This window comes from Scomber scombrus, chromosome 7 (genome assembly GCF_963691925.1).
Source record: "Scomber scombrus chromosome 7, fScoSco1.1, whole genome shotgun sequence".
Taxonomy (NCBI): Eukaryota; Metazoa; Chordata; class Actinopteri; order Scombriformes; family Scombridae; genus Scomber; species Scomber scombrus.
In genome coordinates, this window is record NC_084976.1 from 17314110 (window position 1) to 17340574 (window position 26465).

The window sequence follows — 26465 nt, forward strand, 5'->3', positions numbered from 1 at the left end:
TGATTTGTTTGGGATAAAAGTCGTACACACTGCAGACGAGCATGGCCGGATGTTTACTGCTCGGTGCTTCAACTGACTTCATCTTGACGTTAGGCTCAGCTGGAAGAAATAACCCATAACATACATTTGTTATTGATCTAATTATGATATGATACACTGGCTTCGGGTCAATTTCTGTTCTGGGGTCACCAAAATCACCTGGGTTTAGAAAGCATCTGCAAAAAATAATACAAACCGATATTAATTGATGTGGATAGTTGTAGTTGATTTAATATTCTCACACAGATTTTAAAGCTATAAATACAAACAGAGCCTTCTTTGTTTTTGTATGCACCACTGTTTCATTCATGTTCTAGCAAGTCAACATATGTCTCTTTACACAGCAACATTAAGGACATAAAGGCCTGGATGACCTGTAACTTCCTGCTGTTAAACTCAGAAAAAACTGAAGTTATTGTGCTTGGCCCTAAACACCTCAGAAACACATTATCCAATGATATAACTACTCTGGATGGCATTACTTTGGCCTCCAGTACTACTGTAAGGAACCTAGGAGTTATATTTGACCAGGATCTGTCCTTTAATTCCCATATAAAACAAATTTCAAGGTCTGCCTATTTTCATCTGCGTAACATTTCAAAAATCAGACATATTCTGTCTCAAAATGATGCTGAAAAACTAATCCATGCATTTGTTACTTCTAGGCTGGATTATTGTAATTCATTATTATCTGGCTGTCCTAACAAGTCTCCAAAGACTCTCCAACTGGTCCAGAATGCAGCTGCACGCGTTCTGACAAAAACTCGAAAGAGAGATCACATCACTCCTATTTTAGCTTCACTGCATTGGCTTCCCATAAAATCAAGAATAGAATTTAAAATCCTTCTCCTCACTTTTAAAGCTCTTATTGGTCAGGCTCCATCATACCTTAAAGAATTTATAGTACCTTATGTACCTACCAGAACACTGCGCTCCCAGAACGCAGGCCTACTTGTGGTACCTAGTATCTCTAAAAGTAGAATGGGAGGCAGAGCCTTCAGTTATCAGGCTCCTCTCCTGTGGAACCATCTCCCAGATTCGGTCCGGAGGGCAGACACCCTCTCTACTTTTAAGAGCAGGCTTAAAACGTTCCTTTTTGATAAAGCTTATAGTTAGCCAGCTCCTAGTTTATGCTGCTATAGGCTTAGACTGCCGGGGGACTCCTACCTCCATGATGCACTGAGCTCTTCTCTCCTCCTCTCTCTCTCTCTCTATCCATCCATCTATATCCAATAACATTCAAGTACTATTAATGCATTCAATAACCTACACTTCTTCCCCGGAGTTGTCTGTGCTTTCTCGTCTCACAGGCAATCTGGGCCTGTAGACGTCCGGATGACAGATTCCAGTCCCGGACCTTCTAGCTTCAATGTTTATGAACTATGTGCTTCTCTCTGTCTCCTATTTTTGCTCTCTCTCCCCCCTACCCCGACCGGTCGAGGCAGATGGCCGCCCACTTTGAGCCTGGTTCTGCCTGAGGTTTCTTCCTGTTAAAAGGGAGTTTTTTCTTGCCATTGTCGCTAAGTGCCTGCTCATGTGGGAATGTTGGGTCTCTTTAAAATTAAAACCTGAAGAGTTCGGTTTGGAACCTGCTCTGTGTGTAAAGTGCCTTGAGATAACTTTGTTGTGATTTGGCGCTATATAAATAAAGATTGATTGATTGATTGATTGAACACATATAAACATTCACTCTTTCTATTTTCATGTCACTTACCCGCTCCTAAAAATGCCAGCAACAGCAAGAGGGAAGTACAGACGCTCTGAGCACGAGACATGTTGTCAGCTAAATGAGAAAAGTCCAACTGAAGCAGACTTGTTAAACCTGTGCTGGAAACAGGGAAGTTAAGAAAGCCCATCTATAAACAGAATATTTTCTCATCAGGCGCACTGACTTGTCAGTAGCTAAACTGGTTTGTCTTTCATGTTATTGTTTTTGTATTGTTAAACTACTTCTCCTCTCTTTGCATAAAATGGTGGTGTAAGAAGTATCCAGATCCTTCATATTTAAATAAAAGTATCCTCACAGTCTAATGCTTCATTACAAATAAAATGCATGCTCTACAAATGTTATATCGTGCTGTGTTTAGGAATTTGATGGACACATTTGAGTCAGTTAAATGAATCTAAAAATCTAAAAATTAAATCATAGTGACGTTAACTGAGCCTACAAAAAGTGACAAAAGTTACTCTTGTTGTTGGACGCACTGAACACATGTTATGAATAAGAGTTGAACAGAGCAGGATTATTAATAAAAGAAGTGTTTAATGTAAGGTTGAATACAGATGGAGGCTGATGGCCGGGGGAAGGGGGCCCTAAGCTGCTGGGAGGAATGGTGGATCCAAGGAGAGAGGCTGGCGTAAGCAGATTGAAGTGGGGGCTGGGGATGGGCTGGGTGGCAGACTGAGGATGAGACGAAGGTGATTTTGAGTCACAAGAAAGAGCAGGTTAGCACACATCAAGCAAAAAAAAAAAAAGGAGCAGTGAATTCTCAAAAGCAAAACTAGAAGAGAGCCTGACGTGTATCCACCACTGAGGTGAGAGCCAACAATCTTTCAAGGAGTGGTTGGAAGGGGAGCCAGGAGAAGGACCACGCCCACGCCAGATTCACATACATTCTGTACTGTCCTGTCTTCGTATTGTAATTTACATTTTTTATTAATGCTTTATTTTTATTTAAGTAAAAAGTATGCCAAATAAATGCAAATCATGCAGTCATGTTTTCCAGTAAGTATATAAACATTTATTCATACTTTGATTTTTTAACAGTAATCAAATTGCCAAATAAGACAGAACCAAACATACAGTTTGTCACATGGAAACATTTTGAAGTATCAGCTGTCCTTCAACTGTACATTACTTGAGTATGAAAACACAGAGGTGAGTAGCAAAAGAATAAATAAAAAATGTCCCATCATCTTCTAAAGACAACATGTATGCAAGAAGACAGAAACGTTAGCAAATTAATCATAAAAGTCTGCAAATGCTTCTTTATCAAAATGTTAATGTAAGACTGTCTGTCTTATTGTTCTCTTGCTTTGCTTTATATATCCTCTTTAAAGTAAAATAAGGGTTAACAATATCATAAATAGTGCATATTTGTGTTGCACTGTAAAGTCATGCAGTGTATAATTAATTAGATATGATTTGATGCTGTCTTCAGTTGAAATCTTCATCTTATTTAGCAGCAGATACATTACTGCCGGTGGTGTCCTTTGGCAATAAAGAATACTCCAGTTGCGACACCAAACAAGCCCAGAGTCAGGCCCACTCCACAGAAAATATCAGGTCCAATACTGGGATGACTCACGTCAGGCTCTGTGGAGGAAGTTAAAGAGCATTATTACAGACACAATAAACAATTCAACTATTATTTTAAATGTCTTTACAAGATAAAAAAAAAAATCACCCCAGATTCTTGTTGGAAAACAATCTCCTCTCTTTGGAGATCCACATATAACATCTCCTCAGCGTCAAACTCAAACTGTACCTCAACTGTACCATTCACAAAGCAGCCGACAACATAAAGAACTTCATGTGGAACTGAAAAACAATATGAAGAAGATGAAGACAATGATAAATATGTACAAATATGTGTCCAATATCACTGAAAAAGTTCTGTCTGACTGCATGATAATGTTTTTCGTTTTCTTTCAGGCATTTGTATTCACCATATACAGAAACTGAAAACACTATTATTTTTTACTATCATTTTCTTTTTACAACTAGTCTCAACTGGAAAGAAAGACTTATATATATGAAGCTCATACTTACTTTGTGAAAACGTACAGAAAGTGTTGAGCATCAGAATTAAGACAGCAGAGTGCTTCATATCTGGGCTGCAGATCTTCAACTTGGAAACTCTCTGTACGAATGGACCGTCTGAACATGTTTATCTTTCTTTATCCCTGTGCCATTAAGGAAGCTCACACTCACTGATCACATGACCGAATTGTGTGCAAAAACTCTTAGAATGTTTTCTTTGAAAGAAATTTTGGGTCCCTGGTGAATAATCATTGAACAGTATCATATTCGCATGAGTTAGCATAAGATTTATATTGATATAAAACTAAGTGAATAACTTTGTACAAACTTTGTAGAGTTTGATCACAGTCTATCACAACTTCCTCATTATTATAATGTGGACTGCAGCCTAACCTGTTCTGCAGATAATGATCTGATCTCTCAGCTATAGAGAAATGAGCATGAATAAAGCTTTTTTTAGAGAGTGGGAAAAAACCAAGTTACTCATTGATATTTACCACAAAATACATTTTTTAAGCCCATTGGCTGCATTTTCAAATGGTTTAGTGTATTTTCCATCACATGACATTCAAGTATTTTTTAGTTCAGTTGAAATGTTGTGAAGGGAGAGATTAAATCACATGCACAATCCATACTGTGTCCACACAGTCATGTAAAAGCTGATGTGAAGCTTGAGGCTTCATCAGTCTGAGATAGTCATATCAAGTGGTTATCTGCCACATTTAAAGTCTTTTAGCATCAAATTCCCTCTTTGTGTTTCTTCGGACAGTGTTTCCCTGTTGAGCTGCAGTGGAAGTAGGCCTATAATAACAAAAAGAGGGATTTTGGCACTAAAACGACTGTAACATTGAAAGATTTCTACTTAATTTATTTGGACAGCTGAAGCTTCATATTAGCTTCAGATAAACTTTTAAATACTTGCATCTTTTGCTTTTGTGCTTACTTATTATTTATTGTTCTTTGTTCTTTTTTTTATTACTGTCCACTTTTGCTGCTGCAATAATGTAAATGTCCCCATCGTGGGACTAATAAAGGAATATCTTATCTTCTTATGTTATGTTGACATGTCTACATTAAACCAGCAGGTGTCGCCAGAGCTCCACAGATGTGGCACGGTGCTGCGTGTTGGAGAAGCCGCCTGTTGGTGCTGTTCTACTGGGGCATGTGGCTCAGAGGAGTGGGGCTGTCTTCCTCTCTGACCCCGGCCCGTCGATGAAAAAAAAAACCGACCGAGCGGCAAAAAGGGCTTGGGATGCACAACGGGACAGAGGAAACACAGCTTTACGGGCAAAAAACAGGACTGCTGATGCTGCTGAACATGGAGTGTCTCCTCCTTTGCAGAATAAACCGAGTGTGTGCGGATGCGGTCGGTCAGTGAGTTTAAAACAGAGAAAGATTGGGCTGCTACTTTGATTTTTTTTAACTCCGTTTGCGTTGTTACACACATCTGCAATGATGTGGGCTGTGGACCGGAGCAGGACCGTACTCTTCCTTCTCCTCGGATACCTCGCCTCCAAAGCTGATACCAAAACACTCCCGGAGGACACAGCCACCGAAGGTAAAGCACATTAACCCGCTTTGGCCCGCTTTGGCCGGTCCAAGAGGACGACTAGCGGGGCTGGAGGCTAATGGAGCCGCTAACTTAGCCTGGATGCTGATGTGACCTAAACTTAGCTAGCTAGCAGGTTAACTTCAAATTTCTCTAACACAACGCCTGGTTCTCATTTTATTCACTTAACCACATTTTAAATAAGCCTTTCCCACTTCAGACAGCTTTTTATATCTGTGGAAAATATGTTGTTATTGGTGACTTAGTGACTGAAAACATGTCCTTGTTGTGCACAATAATGTAGCCGAGGTCCAGCTGCTGGGGTTTGTCACACAGGGTGTCTTCAGGTGTGGAAAAGTCTTAAAAATAATTGATCCAGGTTTTCTCTTTAAAAAAAAAAAGGCCTTAGATGGCATTTAAAAGTCTTAAATTTCATTTAAAACGTCTGGAATATTTTTTCTACCGTCTACCAAAAACTGGCAGGAAAATCCCAAGTGTTATTGTCCCAGCTACCTCTAACTTTAAATTATTCATTATGGGTATTTTCAAGCCAGTTAACCTAACCATTAGGGTTGTGCAGTATATTAATATTGGACTGATATTGTGATATGGGATTTTGGATATCATACTTTTGTGATATGGCATAATTGTTGTCTGTTCTTCTGCATTTCAGTAAAGTGATGTAAATGTGTGAACCCAGCTGTTCTATTATTTGTCTTTACCCATTTAGTCATTTTATCCATGTATCCAATGTATTTAAAGTGAGTTAAATTAAGTTGGTGAAGCCAGCAGAAACGCTGTCAAGTCAAAGTTGCAAGGAAAAGCACTTTTTCTCATTTTGTATGTGTTTGTCTGGGAAGTGGGGGTCAAACTTGCACATAAATCTTTCATAGTATGCAGAGCTTCCCTTTGTTTAAAAATGTTGATCTGACTGTTTTGTATGGAGGGTGCTGTGTGCTTGTGTTTATGGTCAGTCCTTTTCAGGTGTCCCATTGAAAAAAGAGTAGCCAGGCACATTTCTAATAAATGTTTTTTCCCCATTACCTCTTGTAAGAGAAGATAAACTTTACTGATACCATGCAGAAAAAGTACAACACCAGATGCATAGTGTAGATGAAATTTATAGATAATTAAAAAAAAAAAAAAAAACTAGAATAGTATTACACTGAAGATACACAGAATGAAGCATAAACAACAACTAAAGATATTGAATACTCTTCTATACTACACTATTTTGATAATTCTTTGTATAATGTTTTTTTTCAAGGTTACAATGAAAAGCTTCCTCTGGTACTACAGTATGTAGAGTCAAAATAAGAATAATCTGAGGAGAAAAAGCATTTACAATAACAAATCACATACTAAAGTTGCTCTCGAGGGTGAATTAAAGTGTAATTTGTCTGCAGAGAGCAGCTACTATGAGAGGGATGTGGTGAGATACTTCACTAATTTCCCCTTAGTCAAATCCACACACCAAACTTTGTAAGATTCAGGCCTGCAGAGCTCCTTCACAGGGAATCCCGTGCACCACAACATCATACTCCTGCAAAGTTTGAGGGAAGCATGAATCACAATAATCTGATGACATTTAATTCAGCCGTTCACTTCAAAGCTGCCCTGTCATAGCAGCCTCCATCTCTTTTATCCATCTCTCTCTGTTATCTCTCACCTGCGTGCTATCACATCTCGGTCGCCTGTGCTCACGGCCTACATTTGGTCCTCTCTCTGCAGTAGTGTTTACAGCAGAAGTATGAATGTAAACGTAGGGTAAATCTCGCTGTAAATCAGTCAGGGTTTTGAAAAATGCAACACATTCTTTTTTTGTCACTCAGTCAGCTCCTGATGTTTATAATTTTAAGATTAGTGCAGGAGGTTGTAGAAAAAAAAATTTGAGCTTGAAGGCTTCTCATCAGTTGTTTTTCTGCCTCATGAAAACAACACAACAAACTGTTCAAGGAAGACAAATTGAGGTATAACTGCCTTGATAACTCACAAGATTGCAGCGCTTTGAAGTCTGTTTTGGCCTCCACCCCCTCTCTGTTTTCTCTCCCTCTCTCTCTCTCTCTCTCTCTCTCTCTCTCTCTCTCTCTCTCTCTCTCTCTCTCTCTCTATCTCTCTCTCTCTCTCTCTCTCTCTCCCTCCCTCTCTTTCTGAGTTGTTCACTTTGCCTCAGATTGACCTTCAGTTGTCCCTCTGGGGGTGTGTTCAGGTCGATACTGAGGATTTCTCCTGGTCTGTCCAACAGACAACATGGATGAGTGGAGCCAGACAATCTACCCGCAGATATAGATCTCACTCACATTACTGCTGCCCATAATAGGCATGGCATGGCATCTCCAACAGACAAACATTCGCTGGAGCTGGACGGGGGCTGCCAGGAAGTAGACGAGTCAAATCATATTGTCACCAGCGAGCCAAGCTTGATTACAATCATGAGATGCTGGTGTGAGCGCTAACAGAGGCCCACTTTGGAGAGGATACATCAGGTCCTGAGAAAGGGGGTCAGCTAGCTCCTTACCAAAGAATCACAACCTGTAATATCTGTGTTTGTATTTAGAGTGAAATATCTATTGAAGTAAGATGAAGAGAAGTATTTTATTCTCTGACTGAAGAGTGGAGACCTGGTGATGTAATCCCATGTCTCCAGCTGAGTTAATGGGATTGACCATCGCTATCTAATCTCACTTTTAATCCACATGAAGGAAAATAGCAGGCTGACCAGCTATTGATAGTCCTTTCCTTTGTTTAAAATGTCTGTAACTGTAGTTGTTTATTTTTCTACGTCAGGCCTTGGTTTGACTCTGCACCTGCGTGTTTCATGCTGGGACATGTCGAGGAGTGTTTGAGTCCCTTGTCCTTGCTGGTGATTCATTCTGTTTCTCATGTAATCCTCCTTTTGTTTTGTATCCCACAACTTTTTTAAAAGCTCCATTTTTCTTCTCACAGCGCTGAAAATCAGATGTTTGTCATTTATCTGAAGAGCACACAAATAGCTTCAGTAACTGTTTTTCTTTTGCTGTGGTCGAACAAGTTATTACATCCAGAAACACAAAAAACAGTCTGTTGGTGCTTGAAGTTAAAACGACTTGCATGGTGTTGTTCTCTCAGACTTGAAACCCTGAACTGCATTTCTTTTTCTTTTAGTTATCATGTGATATGTAGATAAATCAACCTGTGATTCGACACACGGGGAGCTTTAAAATAACATCATGCTGCAGGGTTTTGTTGTGAACACAATGCCACTGAATACAGAAATACTTTGAACCCTAATTTGGCCATTCATTTACTTTATTATTAAGACACATTTCTGATGTTTTGGCTTTTACTGGATGCTCCAGTGAAACATATATGCTTTGCTGTGTTTGCCTTCTTACAATACCTAAATATTACTGTTATTTGTTGAAAGTCTGACCTTTTTACAGAAGTCACTCCCTTTTTGGAACAAACTCCCCGACAGCATAGCCAGTAAAAGTGCTACTAATTCCTTCAGTTCAAGCCTGCGACTATTATTTTCATAAACTGCTAATTAAAGTTTTTCAGTTGATCTGTTAATTGTTGGGTCTGCAAAATGTCTTAAGTAAGTTGTGAATTATGCCCATCTTGTTTTCTTAAAGCCCAAAACAGTCCAAAACCCAAAGATATTAATTTTTAAATCACATAAGACGGAAAAAACCCTGGTGAATTCTTACAACCGAGAAGCTGGAACTAGAAGATATTTATCATTTTTACTTGAAAAAGTAAAAAAAAATTGAGTTGATTTTCCAAATAATTGCTTATTCTTTTTTTCTTGATCGACTATTCAGTTGATTAGTTCCTCTCTACTTTTAGCAATTGTTGTTGCTGCTGCACTTAGTAATGACAAATACAAGTCAGCAGGTCCCAATATTGTTAATATCATGATATCATTATTATTATTCACATCAAAGCTTATACTTCATGATAGGTCACACACCTAATTGACTGTTTTTTTTAATACCATCATTTTGGCTGTTGCAGCTTCACAAATGTGGACACTTGTCTGCGTTTTTCTTTTTAATATAATTATGAATTATACTGACATCACTTTGAACTACAGTAATGTACGATAAGCCATCGACTCTAATGAGCAGTCAGCGCTGGCGTGGCTGCATCCACAATACCAGCGAGCTTTCCAAACACACAGAAAGCATCTGCTCCCCCCACCCCACCTCCCCCTCCTCCATTTGGAAGATCCCCAAACCCTTCACACACCCAGCGGAGTCCAGCCATACCAGGCATTTCTAGTTTATAGCACCTCACTTTCCATTCCTGAAACTCCTGATTAATACACAGCAACACGTTTTAATTCAAGCTGTAGTCAGCCAAAAAAAACATGCACACACTTAGTTTGATTGCCCTGTTTTCTCCTCTTAGGTCCATCTTTTTATACCTGCAGTCAAACACACACAACCACCCTGCTGCTTTGGCTGCTGTTGCTGGGGATAATTGGTCTGAGATTTCAGTGCTGGTCAGGAGAAATTCTCTTTGATGCCTTTATTCTCCATATGGTACTCAAACACACTCAGATAAGGAGTCGATACAGTGAGAGGCCGTTATGGAGGTACTGGTTTGTGGTCATTCTTCTTCTTCTCCTCCAAGCTTGTTTAACAATGATGTCACTGCACGGCTGATTTATTGGATAAAGACTGGGAGGGGACTGTTGCATTTGTGTGTGCTTGCATGTCAGTCTGGTGCTCTCCCAGGGGATTTCTTTTAAAGTGAGCACAGCTGGTACCCCTAACAGCACATCACTGGGAGTGGGACAGGAAGTGATGTCATGATCCCTCCAACGCGCGCGCACACACGCACGCACGCACACGCGCACACACACACACACAGAAAAATCTTACAGGCTGTGTGGAGTTTCTGTCCAGGGGAAATCCAGCCCTCTTTTTTTTTTTTGTGCAATCCTCTGCTGTGACAGTACAAATGTAATAAAGGGAGGAATGGAGTGAAGGGTCAGGAAGCAGCAGCGGAGCAGATCATCACACCCTCAGAGTAATGATGTGTTTGGTTTGAAATTGACATGTTGCTCTGCCAAACCTCGCCGCACACACAAAAAGCACCACATAACTTCCATCTCTGCAAAGGTGTTATTTGGTGGTGCGCAGCTCTGTTTTTAGGTCGGGCCTGCACTCACGCTGAACTCCTACCAGATTGTCAGTGGTTTCTCACTGACCACAGGATCCCTGAGTGGGGGAGGGGGATTTGTCTAGCCAGGGGTATATATGTGTTAGCGTGTGTGTCACGGAGGGTGGGGTTACAAGAAAGAGTTACGACAAAAATTCAGTGGCAGTGAGTATGGGGGAGGTGGGCATGTTCAGGTCGATGGAGAAGGAGAGGGAAACCCTTTCAGCCTTAATTGAGAGGTCATCACGGGTCAGCCAGCTACCAATGATCAAACATAGCCCACGTTGTCAAGTGTGTGAAGACTTCCCAAACACAGAGAGTCACTGTGAGCTCATGTGGTTGTAAAATTACAGTGTTTGTTGATATGATACTGAAATTAACCTTTTGTTGGTTTTGCGGCTGGTGAAACATAGGACATAACTATGTTTGAGCTGCTTGTTTTTATACAGAACTACAGGAAGCTCTCCATGGTAGTAAATACATGTGTGGACATACCTCGCTTGTTTTGTTATGTGGTTGTGTACCTGGTTGCATGGAAGTTTCTTAAATGCCAATTTAGGCCCATTCATACTTTGTGATTTTGTGATAAAAAGTTGGTAATAGTGAGAAAAATGTTTCTTTTGTTGATTCAGTTCCCAAAGACAGGCTGCCTCAAAGGTTAGTGTCAGAATTTCAGACCAAAATCCCACAATGTGACCCATGTTTCCAAACCAATGAAATAAGAAAATTGCAGCTTTACTGTATTTACCTCAAACTCTCTTTGTAAAATCTACATGTCATGTTGCTCTCCTTCCCGGGATACCCCTCCTTTTTGAGGTTTTTTGATGCATGAAATTGTCAACGTTGTGGCCAAAGCTTGTTTACCGTTGTGCTTCATTTTGAAATCACAAGGACAGCACAGATGGTTTGCATTTTGGACAGGAATTTCAATTATTTATTTTCTTACTTACATCATCGTACTGCTATTTACCAGGCGTTCTTAACAATCTGATATGCCTCAAAACTGATATCATCGAGTCTGAGTGAGAAGATTTGATTTGATCCACCTCTTAGTGTGACATGCAGTGAACTTTTAAGAGTGTTATTTCCTCATCTATAGGCACCTTTTTTCAATCAACAGGCAATCTGTTTACATTTTTGCATCCGTCATTTCCATTTGGAGAAGATGTTTATATATACAGTTGTTTTTCCCCGCTGGTCCAAGGCTTCTTTGAGAGAGGGAAATGGTCCATTGTTTTCAAGGGGAAGTGCTTTTGGCAAGAATCCGGGAAATGGTCAGACGGCCGTCTCTTTGTGATTGTCCAGGACGTGGAGTGCTGTCTCTGTGGATTGGAGGCAAAGGGCCTGGCGCTGAAACAAAACCCACTTAAAGAGACGACTGTATTTAACACAGCTGCGATTAAAATACCTTTGTTTTTTTAATGCCTGTATGTCTTTCCCTGTCATGGTTGTCTGGAATGTTTCTGCACTTTTTTGTTGTCCCTTCACACCAACACAAAGACGTGCACGGCTTAGTAAGCTTTGTGTTTGTTCACAGAGGTGACTCTGAAGGTTCACCTGAGCGATGCCAGCACTCACCAGCCCCTGGGAGGAGCCACCATACAGCTCTTCACCAACCACACTTCGGTAACCACGGAAACCTCACTGGCTGATGGTAACACCTACCTGCGCTTTCCCTACCGCCTTGGGACACTGTTGGTCGTCACCGCAACCAAACAGGGATATGTGCCAAACTCTGTGCCCTGGACACCCTCCAGATTACCTGGTAGGTGTGTGTGCTGTAAATGTGTAAGGAAAAAAAGAGGTCATTATAGATGGGAAATGTTGGTGTAAACTATGTGTTTGCAGGTTATTGATTTCCATGCATGCTGCCAGTTTAATGTGTGTGTGTGTGAGTTTGTGCCAGGTGTGTGAGCTAATGATGAGTGGAGTGCTCCATTACTAATTTATTATAGTAAATGCCAAAACCCAGCAAGGGGTCTGCTTAAGCTTCCCTCACAAACGCACACACTCACAATACCTCCCAAGAGACTGTGTGTGTGTGTGTGTGTGTGTGTGTGTGTGTGTGTGTGTGTGTGTGTGTGTGTGTGTGTGTGTGTGTGTGTGTGTGTGTGTGTTTGTGTGTGGCGGTGGACTGGGAGGTTATTATGAGCCAACGGAACGGCGGCCAATTGGATTATCACGCTTACCAGCCCTGAACAATAGAGGAGTGAAAGGAAGGAAGGAAGAGGGGAGAGAAGTGCAGTTTGCTGGGTCAGACTTCTGTCCTGCACCGCAGACAAGATAAAAGCAGAACTATTAAAAATGTATAAAGTTGGTTTTAATGATTTATTATGTCTGATAGTGATCAGGAAGTGGCCAGGTGGATTGTAGCTTGTTTCCTATCTTAATTGTAGACTTAATCTTGCAGTTAATGCACTGACAGCGCACACTACGTGGTTTTGTTTGTGTTCCAGTTTTTTCCTCCATCAGCCTGGACCTGCTGCCAGAGAGAGCTGCTACTCTGATGGTGTATGATGACGTTGTGGAGATTGTGTCAGACTTCCAAGGTAAATGCAGTGTGCGCAGATCAATATTATGCCTTTTTGTGTTTAGCAATGAATTCAGCTCATTGTTTTCGATTTTTAACTGTTTCCGCCCCAAATAACTGATTTTATGTTCCCATCATGCGTCCAAAAGACATTGATCACTGTAGTTCCCCTCTAAAGAGAATGACCCACAATGTGCTCTAGGTAAAAGAAAGTGAAGAGCTGCTGATTATGCGTCATAAAAATAAACAGTTGAACTACAGAATATTTGTGCTGCAAAAGATGTTTGAATAAAAAATTCACCTGTTCTATATATTTAAATCAGATTAACCCCCATTTTCTCACATGAATGTGAATAGGGCTGCAGCTAACATCATCATTGATCATTTAATCATTTAGTCTATATAACTGTCAATAATTGCAGGGAAAAAAATCACATATTTCAGTCCAAAACTTAAGATTTTTAATTGACAGTCACTTATGACAAAGAAAAGTAGCAAATCATCATGTTTAAAAAGCTGAAACCAGACAATATTTGGTCTTTGCTTGAAAAATGACATTATTATTCCATCCAAGTAGCTGTAGATTAATTTTCAGTCAACCGAGTAATCGTTGCAAATCTAAACTAGAATAAATAGATATATTCACTATTCATTTTTAAAACTTAAAATAATTAGCCCCAAAGGACCTGTTGTCAAGTGAACTCATGCATTAGATAAACTGCACACCCTGTTTGTACACGTGCGCACACACACACACATACACACACACACACACACACACGCACACAAGAACACACATACAAATATAAATCACTAGTCTGTCTTTGTGAGTCAGCCTCTTTGTTAAGGTGTGTGTAATTATGTTAGATAAGGCTTTCTCAGTGAGGAAGAATCAATTTAGTGCCTTTGTCCACCGGGTCTTTTGTATTTTCGTGACTGACAAGGGAGTAATTGAAAGTGTCGGCTGTTGTCTGGCTAAAAACAACTTCCCAGACGCACACAAAAACATACAGACACCATTAATATGTAAACCCCTTGAGTACACACCGCCTACAGCACGTGCCTGAGCCAAGTGTAATTTCTGCCCTCTGTCCAACACACTCTGTTTGTCACGATGTTGTGAATTTGGGAGCCCAAGGGAACGATAAACCTTGGCGTGTGGCACGAGGAAAGAGAATAAAAAAGGGGGAAGTGAAGAGGAGGAAGAGGATGATACAGTATGTGCTGGAAAGTGGGGATGTGGGTGGAGCAGTTGGAGAGAATAGGGGAGAGGGGGGGGGGAAAGGGGGATGGGCAGAGCAGTGTCCAACAGAAGGAGGAACAGATGAGGTGAGAGAAAAGTGGAGGGAAAAAAGACAAGAAGAGTTGAGAAAGGGAACACACAAAGAAGAGAAACAAGAACAGCAGCCACAAAATGAAATGGACATTCACACCTGCGTTTGAAGAACAAGCTTTACAATGAAACATGAAATTCAAAAGATGTACGCACCGCAGACTCAAAATGATCATCTGAGTTCATGTTGAACTAGAAACCCAAACACAGTGAACACTCGTTTACAGCTGGATCCGTGTCTCACTGCTCAGGAATGTGTGCTCGACCACAATGACATCACCTTGCTGAGTCCGGCTAGGTTAGGTTTAGGTTAGGTTATCTTTATTGTCCCACCAGGGGAAGTCTGATTTGTAGTCAGTTTACATAAAGAAAGAATACAACAGAACAACATCAACAACACATCAACACACTAAATCACAGAGAGATTGGGAAATGGAAACTCATACCAAGTACAAATGTGCAAGCGTGCAGATGTGCAAGTGTGCAAATGTACAAGGGTAGTGCAGGGAGAGCAGCCAGAGTGCTATTTGCCATTAAGCATATCAATAGTACTTTGGATGAAGGAGACATGGAATCTTTTAGTCCTCCAAACAGGGGCCCTGTAACAACAGCTGAAAGCAAGAGCTTAAACTTCCTCTGGAGTGGAGGGTCCTGGCAGGCCCTCCTAAGAACCTGCCTGTTATAAATGACCATGAGCTCGGCCTGACTCCTTCCTGAAATCTTACTGGTCGTTTTAACAAGACTTCCAAGTCTGTCTTTATTGGACAGATTTAGGTTTCCAAACCAAGCAGTTATTCAATGGATATGATGGACTTTTCCTGATGCATTTTTTTTTTTTACTGTTTATGGCAATTAATTGAACTGCAGTATTTGAAAGAAGCATCACACTGGCAGAGAGCAAAAGTTGAGCAAAGCAGTACTATATCGATCCAGAGTTATGTCCATTAAGCCTAATTTGACGGATGAATTGAAAAAGAGGGATAAAAAAATAACCTTGTAAAACATCCTGAAACATCATCATCATCTTAAATCTGAAAGACTCAAGACAACTGACATTCACATTCTTATGTAGACATGGAGGGTCCGGAAGCCTGAGACTGCTTAATGGGAAAGTGGTCTCAGACTTACTTGGATCTGTATTTCCTTGTACATACTGGTCTTAAATGCCAATGATGAGGTAACAACACGTATATAGTAGCTTACAGTGTTTAATCCTAAAATCCAAATTGGATCCTTTACAGGATAAGTCTGGCAATGTTGCATATAATTCCTCCTGTCAACAAATCACCAAAGACCAAAGCCAACAATGTGTTTGTCTGTAATACTAAACAACTTCCATATCCTGTTTAAATCTGTGTAAATCTTTAAAAGGTTGTTAGAAATGTATGGTTTAATTTACGTATGAGATAAGTATGTTTCCTAAAACAGTGAGGCATGTTTCCACAAATCAAATCAATCAAACAGAAGTAAGTAGTGCATTTGTTGGGGGACTATTTATAGCTGTGGATTAAGACACATTTGGTGCACTAGTCTAATGTGTGTTTACCAGGACAGTGCACGCTATGGGGAATTGACTAAAATAGACTACAGTTCCCATGTTCTTTGTAATGTTTTCCAGTGCAACAATTTTGCTCACTGATGTGTTTTTAATAGTTGTTTGACAACAATGGAGGTTAACTGCACAGAGGAATGAGTTATATCAGACTTTGACTATCAAGTATGTTGAACTCATTGTTGGTTTTGGTTCTTTGTGGAATTTGTAGCAATAATAAGTTTCACAATGGCATTCAAGAGGATTAATAGCTTAATAATCACAATTTCAGATTGCGTTCTGGCATATTTTGCCTGGTTACTTTAACAATTTAAAGTACCTAATGTTGGCACTGTTTATAACCCAGAGAACAATATGACATACAATTTTGTTAACATGTGGAAAAATGAATAAACTAGTCCTCTTTTCTTGGCTGGTTTGACTTTCGATAAGACATTGTTACTTGTCATCCTCTTATCCCTATTGTCAAGTATCACAATGAAGGTGAAATGCCAAAAATAAGTAAAAAATGTAATAATTGTCTAAATCCTGACACTTAAACACTGGGTACGCATGTATTATCCTGATGTCTGCATGTCTGTCACTCTATTAGGTTTCAGAGGTCAGCCCAGTGTTCATTTCCAGCGCAGAGCCTTGAGTCTTCCCTCCAACACATCCTACGCCAACCTGACCGCTCTGCTCACTGTGGCCAGCTCCCCTTCACACATCCAGCACTTCCCCTACCTGCAGGTCCTTGCCGGCAACGGCACAGGTGAGGCCTTGAGCACGGTAACCGCACAAAGGAGTTAAAGACTCCTTCATAGAAATAGGGCCAAGGAGAAATGGGCACAGATGACAGGGGAAGAGTCTGCTGAGTGGGGGTGGGGAGTGAAGGCAGTGGTACATCAGAGAGACACTACCCTGCAGAGGCCTCTCTATCTGACCTCCTGAAACACAATAACCCCTGTGTGTGCGCGCTCTGTTCTAACACCAGCCCCGTGCCTGCATGCACTCGAATCCACATCTTGATTATGTGTGTGTGTGCGTGTGTGTGTGTGTGTTGTATGAATTTGTGTGCACTTCTTTCTCCTTCAGCTTGAATACCCCTCAAAAGATCCCCCCTCCCTGCAGCACGTACGTTCTCCCTTCGGGCAACACAAGCGTACTTGTGCTTTGTGACACTTTCCAACCTCACATTCTCTCAGTTTTTTCACTCTCCACTCTGTTTCCTTCTTTCCTGTCTTTCCCTTGTTTTCTTTCCTGTCTGTCTTTCCCCTGGCAACTCTCCTTTATCTATGGTGTTTTATGTTACTCCACCCCCCGCCGTCTGCTCCTTTCTCCGCTCCCCCCTCCTGCGCACCTTACTCCCACTCCTTTCCTTTTTGCCGCATTTTTCTCTCTTACCCGCTCCTGCTTCTCTCACAGGGACCGAGAAGAGGTTTGAGTTGACTCCTGTAGCAGCAGTTTCTGTTCACTTATTGGCCAGCGATGGAGTGGAGCTGCAGGTGACTGAGCCAATCACGGTCTCCGTCCCCCTCTCAGCTGACAGCGGCCTGAAGGAAAATGATCACATCTCTGCTTGGAGATTTGACCCGCGCTTGGGTATGCACTGACACAAACACACACACACAAAGCTTTCCTGACTTAGTAAACAAGACTTCTGATATCTCATCTAGATATCTGTGTTTGTTTATTTGACTAAGATCTTTGAAAAATAACTTTTTGACAGTCCAATGCGGCCGCAGAGTTACCTCTATGTAAATTAGACCTATTTTCACGGGTTAAATGAATTGTGAAATTATTGGAAAAGGAGCATTAACACGAATCACATGCACATTTGCACGCGGCTGCTAGGTCACAGTTTGTAGCTGTGTTGCAGCGGGATGAATGAATTTATTCATAAGGTCATAAAAAAAATTACCAACATACAGCACCACATTAATCTGCAAATCAAAACACAAATTCTGCCACAAATCACAAGATTGGACCGTGGATACATAATCTTCTTGAGCTCGGTCAAATCCTGAAATTAACTGAACAATGGGGACGTGCTGGCGTGGACGGCCGAGACCGTTCAAGCCTCTCTGGGCTCAGATTTATTTGACCATCCTAAAATGTGTGCTGTCAGACGTCCCGCTATGCGACACACCCAGCTCCACTTGGAGCTGAAAGACAGTGATTAGATCATCAGTTGAGTCAGAAATGTTTGCTACAAACCAACCTTCTCCATGTACATTAGTCTCACATTTCCAGAAATACTGTCCTCATCACTTTTGTGCTCTGGCAGCACAAGTTAGGACCTGTTATATTTCTTGTAAATGTATTGGATTGTTTGACTGTTAGCTGAAACAACTTAGTAGTATTTTTTGAGTCATCTTTAAACCTGTCATAACTGATTTTTTTTTGCCATTTGGGGGCAACAGAAAAACAACCTGAGATCACAACACTGACATCTGCTCAGACTGGATTTAAAAATGGATGTAGCAAGGTGTGGCGTCACATGACAGGAATCTTAATCAAGCAACATTTAACTTACAGAAATATTGCAACAATAGTCCAACTCAGTGAGCCCGGGAGCAAAGGAGAGCCAGCAGGTGTGAATCGGCGTCTGTGTGGTAGACATAAAAGCTACTTCAGATCTTATTAAAGGAGCAGTGATTTCCAAAATGACCACCAGCATACTTATTAGAGGGCTTGGATTCAGCAATTGAAACCATAATGACCTGCTGGAAAACATAGTGACTCAGTGTTTCTTGAGAGAAGTTGATGCTTTTTGAGTGGGAGTCAGTTGGAGCCGGGTTTTTTTTGGAGCGAACATCTTGCGGCCGTCAGTGGCGATGCACTTTAAGGTAGTTCCACAATAGCTTCAGCCTCAAGCCACAGTACTTGTGGCTTACATCAGTGCCTGCTGCAGCTGAAAATTGTGCAGATGAGAGCGGTGAGACTGAATCAAAACTGTAAAATGCGCCATAGAGTTGAGGGTAACTGCAGAGTCGGGTGATAATTATCTGTGGGTTTGTTCCCACTAACCATTGTGAATATCTGCTGATTTTTTTTCTTTAACATCTTTATGATTGTAAACTGAATGCATTTGGTTTTATGTTGGGCTCTGCTTGCTATTTTCAGTCATTTTCTAGACTGAAGGATTCATCTATTAATAAAGAAAATAATCTACACCCGAATCAATAATGAAAATAATTGGTAGATGAAAACTTGTGTAGGACTTGTTTAATAAACTGGTAGAAAACATAATGTAATGCAGTTGACACAAATACAAAGACTCCTTTTTTAGATGACACATTTTCTTTACATATTCTCGTCAACTAGAGGGAAGAACGGGAAGAAACAGAAAACAGTGGTGTCTAAAAGGACAGAGGCCTTCCCTGCAAGCCACATGTGTTGAGTCAGACTACATGAATGTTAACAGGAATAAAAGGATTCTTGTGATGGGCATAAATGTCTCCTACATTAAAGATTTGTAGGTCTGAACTGCATGTGTGATGAAACTAACCTTTCTTGTATTCTATGCATAAAATAAGAACAATTTTATGAGTTCAATCAGTACTATAAATCTAGAACATTTTTGCTCTTTGGGGCTTTGATAAAAGCTGAAAGAACACACACACAGCACAGCCTGTAGCGGCGAGTATTTCCACAACAGAAGCCATACCCGGACCCCTCTCCGGGCTACATCTTGTGTTCCTTAGCAACCCACCAAATAAGTAACACAACAGTGGCCCGTCTCCTGATTGAGTTTCTTCTCTGAGTGGTTAAGTGTGTGTGTGTGTGTGTGTGTGTGTGTGTGTGTGTGTGTGTGTGTGTGTGTGTGTGTGTGTGTGTGTGTGTGTGTGTGTGTGTGTGTGTCTGTGTCTGTGTCTGTGTCTGTGTGTGTGTGTGTGTGTGTGTGTGAGTGGGTGTGTGTGTGGTTATGTATGTGTTAAACAAAGGATAAAAAACAGACTCAAAGAAAGAACTTTGTAATCCGTCTGGTGCCTGTTGAAAGAAGACATCAGGCTAATAGAAATGTTCTTCACAAAGAAGCCATTTTTGTTTACAAAGTGCGCACATGGACGACACACACACTCACAAAAACCTGTTTCTCTCAAATAACTGACAGCCTCTCATGTTTTGTTAGATGTTTAGCGAATGTGGGGCAGGTATGTCATTTCCCCATGTCATGAACAGATCATATTCACCTGTTGTGTGTGTGTGTGTCATTCATGAACAGACACACCTTCATCCTGAGGGGCGTTTGATGATGCAAAGAAGGACAGCTTCCTCACATGAGCAGACCACTACCTACACTACTACGACTTTACATGGGCGAGAAGCAGAAGTAATATATGAGCCATACTGACAATATGAATGTTTGCGCTGTGGCGAAGCAGTTGCCAGACTCTCTGTGTTGGGGTTTTGTATGGAAACGTGGGAACAGAGTCATAAAATGTCAGTATTAAACAGGTCAGCCTCACAGAGAGGACTCCCCTGTGGAAACGATTCAGACAGGGCTAGGGTGAATCTGGGCAGGGCTGGGCACAGTGAAAAAGAGAGGGAGAAAAAGAGAGAGGTGCTGAGTCACACAGCTTCTCTCATTTCTCTCTGCCTCTCTTTCCCTTATCTGTCCTTCCATCCCTGCTCTTCATCGCACTTATTTCCTCTCCTTGTAATGTTTTTTTTCCTTTCACCATCTCTTGAATATTTGCCTGTCCTCCTTGAACATCCTCTCCTTCCCCCTTTTTTTTGTTTCCTCCCCTACTGGATCAGTGCTGATTCCTGACTCCTTCATGTTGCTTGATGTCGTAAAACAGCCTGTAAACATAAGAACAAGAATCACTCTCACCATGCTAGCCCTGAGACCCAGAGGAGGGGAAGTGTAAAATCACATGTGAATGTTTCCTCTTGGAGCAGATTTACTGTGAGCCAATCAATCAGTGCCTTTTGGCTTTGTTGTGGTTTTGTTACTGGCACTGCTAAAGTTGCTATTGTGCTCAGTGTTGTCCTTTTTCATAGACTTACTGCCATTTGACTGCACGCTGCCTCCCTGTGGGTGAGTCGGGTACTGCCAAAGCACCTTTCTCTCCTCGCTCACGCTCAAGTTTGAATATATGGTTTACAACCTATTAATGGAGAGTTTACTTCTCTCACATTAACAAATAGTTTGGCCTTTAAATATAAATGATTTACCCTGCCTTGACACGTATCTAAATGAAGGTAAGTGGACTGCTGCGCTGTCTTTACCGACTTAATCAGAGTCAAGTGGGGAACATGTCACCTGTCATTTTGTTGCTTCTGCGCTCTGTACTGTTGGCTCTAATACAGAATAATTGTCAGTAAATTAGATTTTCAAGCTGTGATTGTGTGTGTTTACAGGCGCCTGGATAAAGAGCAGTTGGGGTCACGTGCGGCGGGAGGGCAACCAGCTCAGTCTGACCTACATTGCTCCTCAGCTGGGATATTGGGTGGCAGCCATGTCGCCACTACACTCAGGTGAAGGGGGTCTGCTTTAATGCAGGTTATAGACCTAGAGTATATTTTACAATGCACACATTCTAACACCTTTTGCATATCATATATTTGCTAATTTCACATAACTCCACAAACTTGTAGAAAGGTTTAGAAAATAGTCATATTTTGGAGTAAAACTGGAAATTAACATGAAAATGTGTTTCTTTCTAAGCTCATGTTTTTCGTATTTCTTCTCCACCTCCTGTCCTTCCAACAGGTCCAGTACTTGCAAAGGACATCAGCACATACCACACTGTGTTTCTGTTGGCTATACTGGGAGGCATGGCTCTCATCCTGCTCTGTCTGCTCTGCATCCTTCTGTACTACTGCAGGTGTGTGTGATACTCTCTCCCAAATTTTCATATTTCAGATTTTTGACATGTCACATATTAAAGGCAGTCAGAAGTTGCCAGAAAAAGAAAAGAAATGCACTATTTTGATATGTCAGAAATATGCAATGGTGTGAGAGGGTGCCTGTGGCTGGTTATATGTAAATATACTATACCTGACTGTTTTAGACTTTAATTTTTTGTTTATATATTTCATGCTCTTTCTCTACCCTCACTCTCACTTATCAAATTTGCAATTGTCATATCAGTACCAAATAAATCAAAATGCTTGGAAATAAAAGCAGCAGGTCTCATTAAATAAGCTGTCCTGCTTGCAGCAAGATGTGTACTGAGATGAAATGTGAACAGCGGTGCTAACATTAGCCAGCTGAAACTACAATATCACAATATATTTCACATGCTTTGCAGTAATTTTAGTTTACCTAACTCTGTGTTATGGTGGCTGAGTGGGTCATTTGTTAATGTTCATATGACTCCATTTCTAAGCTAATGTTAACTTGTGTTGAGAGGCAAGCCACTGGGGAGCGTGCATAAACATCACATCCTTTGAATTTCATAGGAAAACTAGCCGTCGTCCGGCACATAGAAATCAGTCCACAGGCTGTTGTAGGCAACCTAGAAAGTTGTGCAAGGTCTCATTTTTTAAGTTACTTTTACAATATGTTCACTCATTGGCAATAGAAAGTGATTAATATTTAAAATTCTTACACATAGCACCTTAAATGCAATTATAAGCAACCAAGGAAAGCTGTCATCTAATCCAGACGTGGTTGGAATGAAATGTTACGTGACAAAGGGTTTTTTTGGTCATGGTCTCCACCGTCCATTTGTTTATCAGTGTATTGATTCTTCTGAATGAACCACAACTTCTGCTGTGTCTCTGTGTTCTGCAGACGTCGCTGTTTGAAGCCTCGAACATCTCACCGCAAGCTCACCCTGTCCTCTGGTCTGGACAGCAGTAAAAGAGACCAAGCCACCTCCATGTCCCACCTGAACCTCATCAGCAACGAGGTCCGTCGGATTTTATGTGAACTGTTTAATCACCAGACTGCTCTGTCTTAAGGAATATTTAACAAAGAGAGCACTTCTTTAAAAAGCTGACCAGGACTATTTGGTGTTTATTGTAACTTATGCCTTAGCATCTTTGTGGTTAGCAGAAAAAACTAAGATTAATTTCTCAAATCAATACTGTCAGAAAAATGCTCTCTCTGTTTTTGTCTGCGATAAAATTAATGTGATAGTTTTTTTTGTGTCTGTTATATTGGTTATCTTTCTTAAGATTCTTAAACTGAAATATTTTACCTTTCAGGTTCAGCTGGAACTCGTTTCTACAGCAACTGAGCCTGACATGACCACGCCGATGCTGAAGCCTTCCTCATACGAGCAACAAGACAATCAACGTCAACACAGCCTAGTCCACATCAGCAAACACAGCCGCTCTTCTCTGGGCAACAACAGCCACCATGGCTCATCTCTTGGCAACCTGACGCCTCGCAGCAGAGACTACCGACAGTCTGTGGAGACGTTCCAATTAAAGGCTGCCCTCTCGAGTGGAACAGACCGGGGTTACCGTCAATCATACACGTCCGTCTGCTCATCCAATCATATTTCAGACGGCAATCATGGACCGATGTCAGCTCACCAGCTGAGCAATGTTGGGATTGTTGACTGCATCTCCCCTTGCTCTCCTCCTCACTCCCCCAGTAGAGGGGAAGGAGTTGAGTGCAGGGCTCCTGACTACCTTCTGTCCCGGTCTGTAGACCACCTGGAGCGCCCCAGTCCCCCATTGCTACTCTCCCAGCCGGGCCAGCTGCTCTGCTGTGGATCTGTCGACCTGCTGAGTGGGGGGGAAGGTTACCCGAGGGTGCGTCCTACGCTGGTGATCCCAGCACACTACATGCGCCTCCCTGGGGAGCACCCTCTGTCTGGTCAGGCCCTCCTGCTGCAGACTGACCAGCAGAGTGACTTAGAGACCATCCAGGCTGAGCTCAACGCCTCGCACTCCCAGCAGCCCCTCGAACAACCCCCCACAAACCACGCCCCGGGTCCCACCAAGAAGGTTGAAGGAGAGAAGCTCGGCCTGTCTGAGTCTCTGTCGATTCCGGCAGCACTCGGGGAAACAGGTCTTGTGGAAATAAACAGCGAGGACACCCTGCTGGCTGAAAAGACTTTAATGGAGCTGCGAGGAGGGAAGCCCCTCCCTCACCCGCGAGCCTGGTTTGTCTCACTGGATGGACGCTCCAATGCTCACATTCGCCACTCCTACATAGACCTTCAGCGGGCGGGGTGCCACAGCAACACGCCAGGTGCAGGAGGTCCGCAGGGTAACAGCAGTGGCGGGAGGCGGGGCAATGGCAACGATGCAAGTCTGGACTCTGGTGTGGACCTGAACGAGCCAAGAGCGAGCCGCAGGGGGAGAGACGCAGAGCGGGAGGAGAGAGAGATCGAGAAAGACAGCTCGAAGGGCACAACACCAGCCATGGCTTACACTCAGCTGGTGTACGTGGATGATCTGGATGGTGGCGGAAGCGAGGAGGAGACGCCCAAATCCAGTCCCCAGGACAGCAAACTAGGGCCTGTCTTGTCAGACAAGGCAGAGGGTGAGAGAGGGGATCAGGTGATTGGAGATGCAGAGGGCATACAAATACAGGAAGAGCCCCCCTCATTGTCTTCTTCGTCCCCTGCTTCTCCTCCTCCCCTGCCAACACCAGAGGGTGTGACTTTTAGGACTGATCACACGCTGCTGTCAGTCTCTCCTGATGACGACGCAGCACATGAGGACGCAGAGGAGGAGAAGAAGAGCCCCTGGCAGAGGAGAGAGGAGCGACCCCTGCTGGCCTTCAACCTTAAATGATCCACAGACGACCACTTGATCACGACTCCCCTCTGCCGGCCCATAACGTGAAGGATATATCCATTTAAACTGAAGCCCGTTGTTCTTGATATAGCACTGAGAAAATATTTCAGCACTGGGATCCCTCTTAGTTCAGAAATGAATTCAGATCCTTCACAATCTTCAAGATCCGCTTTTATGAAATGACCACTGTCGTACTCCATCACACACTACTTAACAACTCACTTTTTAGGCATGATGTACACATTTGCCTGAGGGAGACGTTAGAGGCAAGAATATTTTATGCACAACAAATATATGCCTTTTTTTTATAAATAGCCTTTTAAGCATAAAGGAACTGTAGTAGAAACAGTTGATGGGTGGTTCTCACATATGAAAGACTACAGGAACCTTTTTCTCTTGAGCCATATTGGCCTCAGTCCACTGACTGTAAACGCTAGGAAAACACTACATTCAATCAAAGTGAGATTATTACCCTAATTTGGCCACGCTGACTGATTTTTAAGATTGCGGAGCATCTGCAAAATACGGCAGGTGATTCTGATCTTTTCATTATGATGAAAGTGAAATGAAGCTGACGATTTTCTATACTTTTCTTACTGTCAACTAATCTCATTTCTAGAGCCAAACCAACAATGACCTGATCCTGCTTACAAGTATTGCGTTTGTATCTGGTATATCATATTCCTGTGTGCTGCAGAGCTGTTGCACTTGGTGACATGTTCCATCACCTCAAAGATTACGGTCACGTTAGTTTGTTTGGAAATGGCTCCAAAAAACAACACAATGGCTGTTATTAGAGGAGTCGTGATATAAAGGAATGTGTAACATAGAGCAGGGTGTGGCTCATTTACATGTTTTTTGACTACAGTACAGATAAAAACATTATAACAACACCTTGGTGACATACACAGTACTTTTAAGTAGGAACAGTTCATTGTCGGTGTGACACATGAGATTTATTGACAGTAGGTAAAATGTGTTCCTGAGTTTAATGAGAGCCAGAACAGCAAGAATCACCCCAGACATAAACATGTAAATCGTGTACTTTGAATGTTTTTTTGAGTATATTGCTGGAATTGAATCTAGCTGTAATCAGAAGGTTGTTTATACATGAACTACATGTGGTAGGGTGGGTGGGGGGGTGTTTTTGGACTGATGAAATTAAACCACTATCTGCACTGCAGTGTAATCAGATAATGTGACATACCACTTATGCTGGTGGGTAAGGATATAAGACCACTACTATACTGTAGTTCTGCCCAAACTAATTGTGAGATGTAATAATATGAAGGGTTTTGTATCCGTTGAACCACTGACTGGCATATTTTGCTCTGAAGGCTATGCATCACTTTTATACGGCTGCTTAAGATGCCTTTGTTTTTTTTTTTCTTTTGTAATTTTAGTCACTATGATTTTAATTGCCAACATGAAGTATTTTACCCGAAAATAGGCTATTTTTCTTTTTCTTCAAATATGTTAAGGGCTTTTCTTCTTCACTTGCCTTATTGTTAGTTACAAAGACACACATGATGCATACCTTTCACCTGAAACCAAACGATTTTAGCTTGCTTTGTTTCACCTTTTTTTTTTACCATTTCCTCATGTTCCAAGTGCCTTTGAACAAGCTCTACAACAGATTTGTGGAACAGATGACCTTATTTATATATACCTTATTTATTTCTCACCTTCTTTTGCCTTCAGCTTTCCTCCTCTACCTCAGCCCTCCCTTTCTCTCCCACTCGTGAAAGAAAGCATGCAGTAAACTTTCCTCCGCACTCGTGTATTACAAGCTACACTGCAGACATCTTAGGAAATGTCTACCAGCTGCTGCAATCGTTTAAAAAAAAAAAAATCCTCCAC

General features: G+C 41.7%; 1 protein-coding gene across 1 annotated transcript; it reads left to right on the forward strand.

Moving 5' to 3' along the window:
• The first annotated feature begins 5023 nt into the window (after positions 1-5023).
• Positions 5024-25641, forward strand: fam171a1 (family with sequence similarity 171 member A1). Its single transcript, XM_062422591.1, has 9 exons — positions 5024-5360; positions 12037-12264; positions 12956-13048; positions 16507-16665; positions 17319-17495; positions 21264-21380; positions 21616-21730; positions 22642-22759; positions 23058-25641. Exons 1-9 carry the CDS (start codon positions 5255-5257, stop codon positions 24600-24602), a joined length of 2658 nt encoding a protein of 885 aa, XP_062278575.1. The 5' UTR covers positions 5024-5254; the 3' UTR covers positions 24603-25641.
• Positions 25642-26465: the final 824 nt, after the last annotated feature.

Bases quoted from the DNA above. Each gene is read 5' to 3' on its own strand.
- fam171a1 (XM_062422591.1), top strand. From the start codon at position 5,255: ATGATGTGGGCTGTGGACCGGAGCAGGACCGTACTCTTCCTTCTCCTC. The intron at 12,265-12,955 runs GTAGGTGTGTGT...TTTGTGTTCCAG, and splicing joins GACACCCTCCAGATTACCTG to TTTTTTCCTCCATCAGCCTG. The intron at 22,760-23,057 runs GTCCGTCGGATT...TTTACCTTTCAG, and splicing joins TGAACCTCATCAGCAACGAG to GTTCAGCTGGAACTCGTTTC.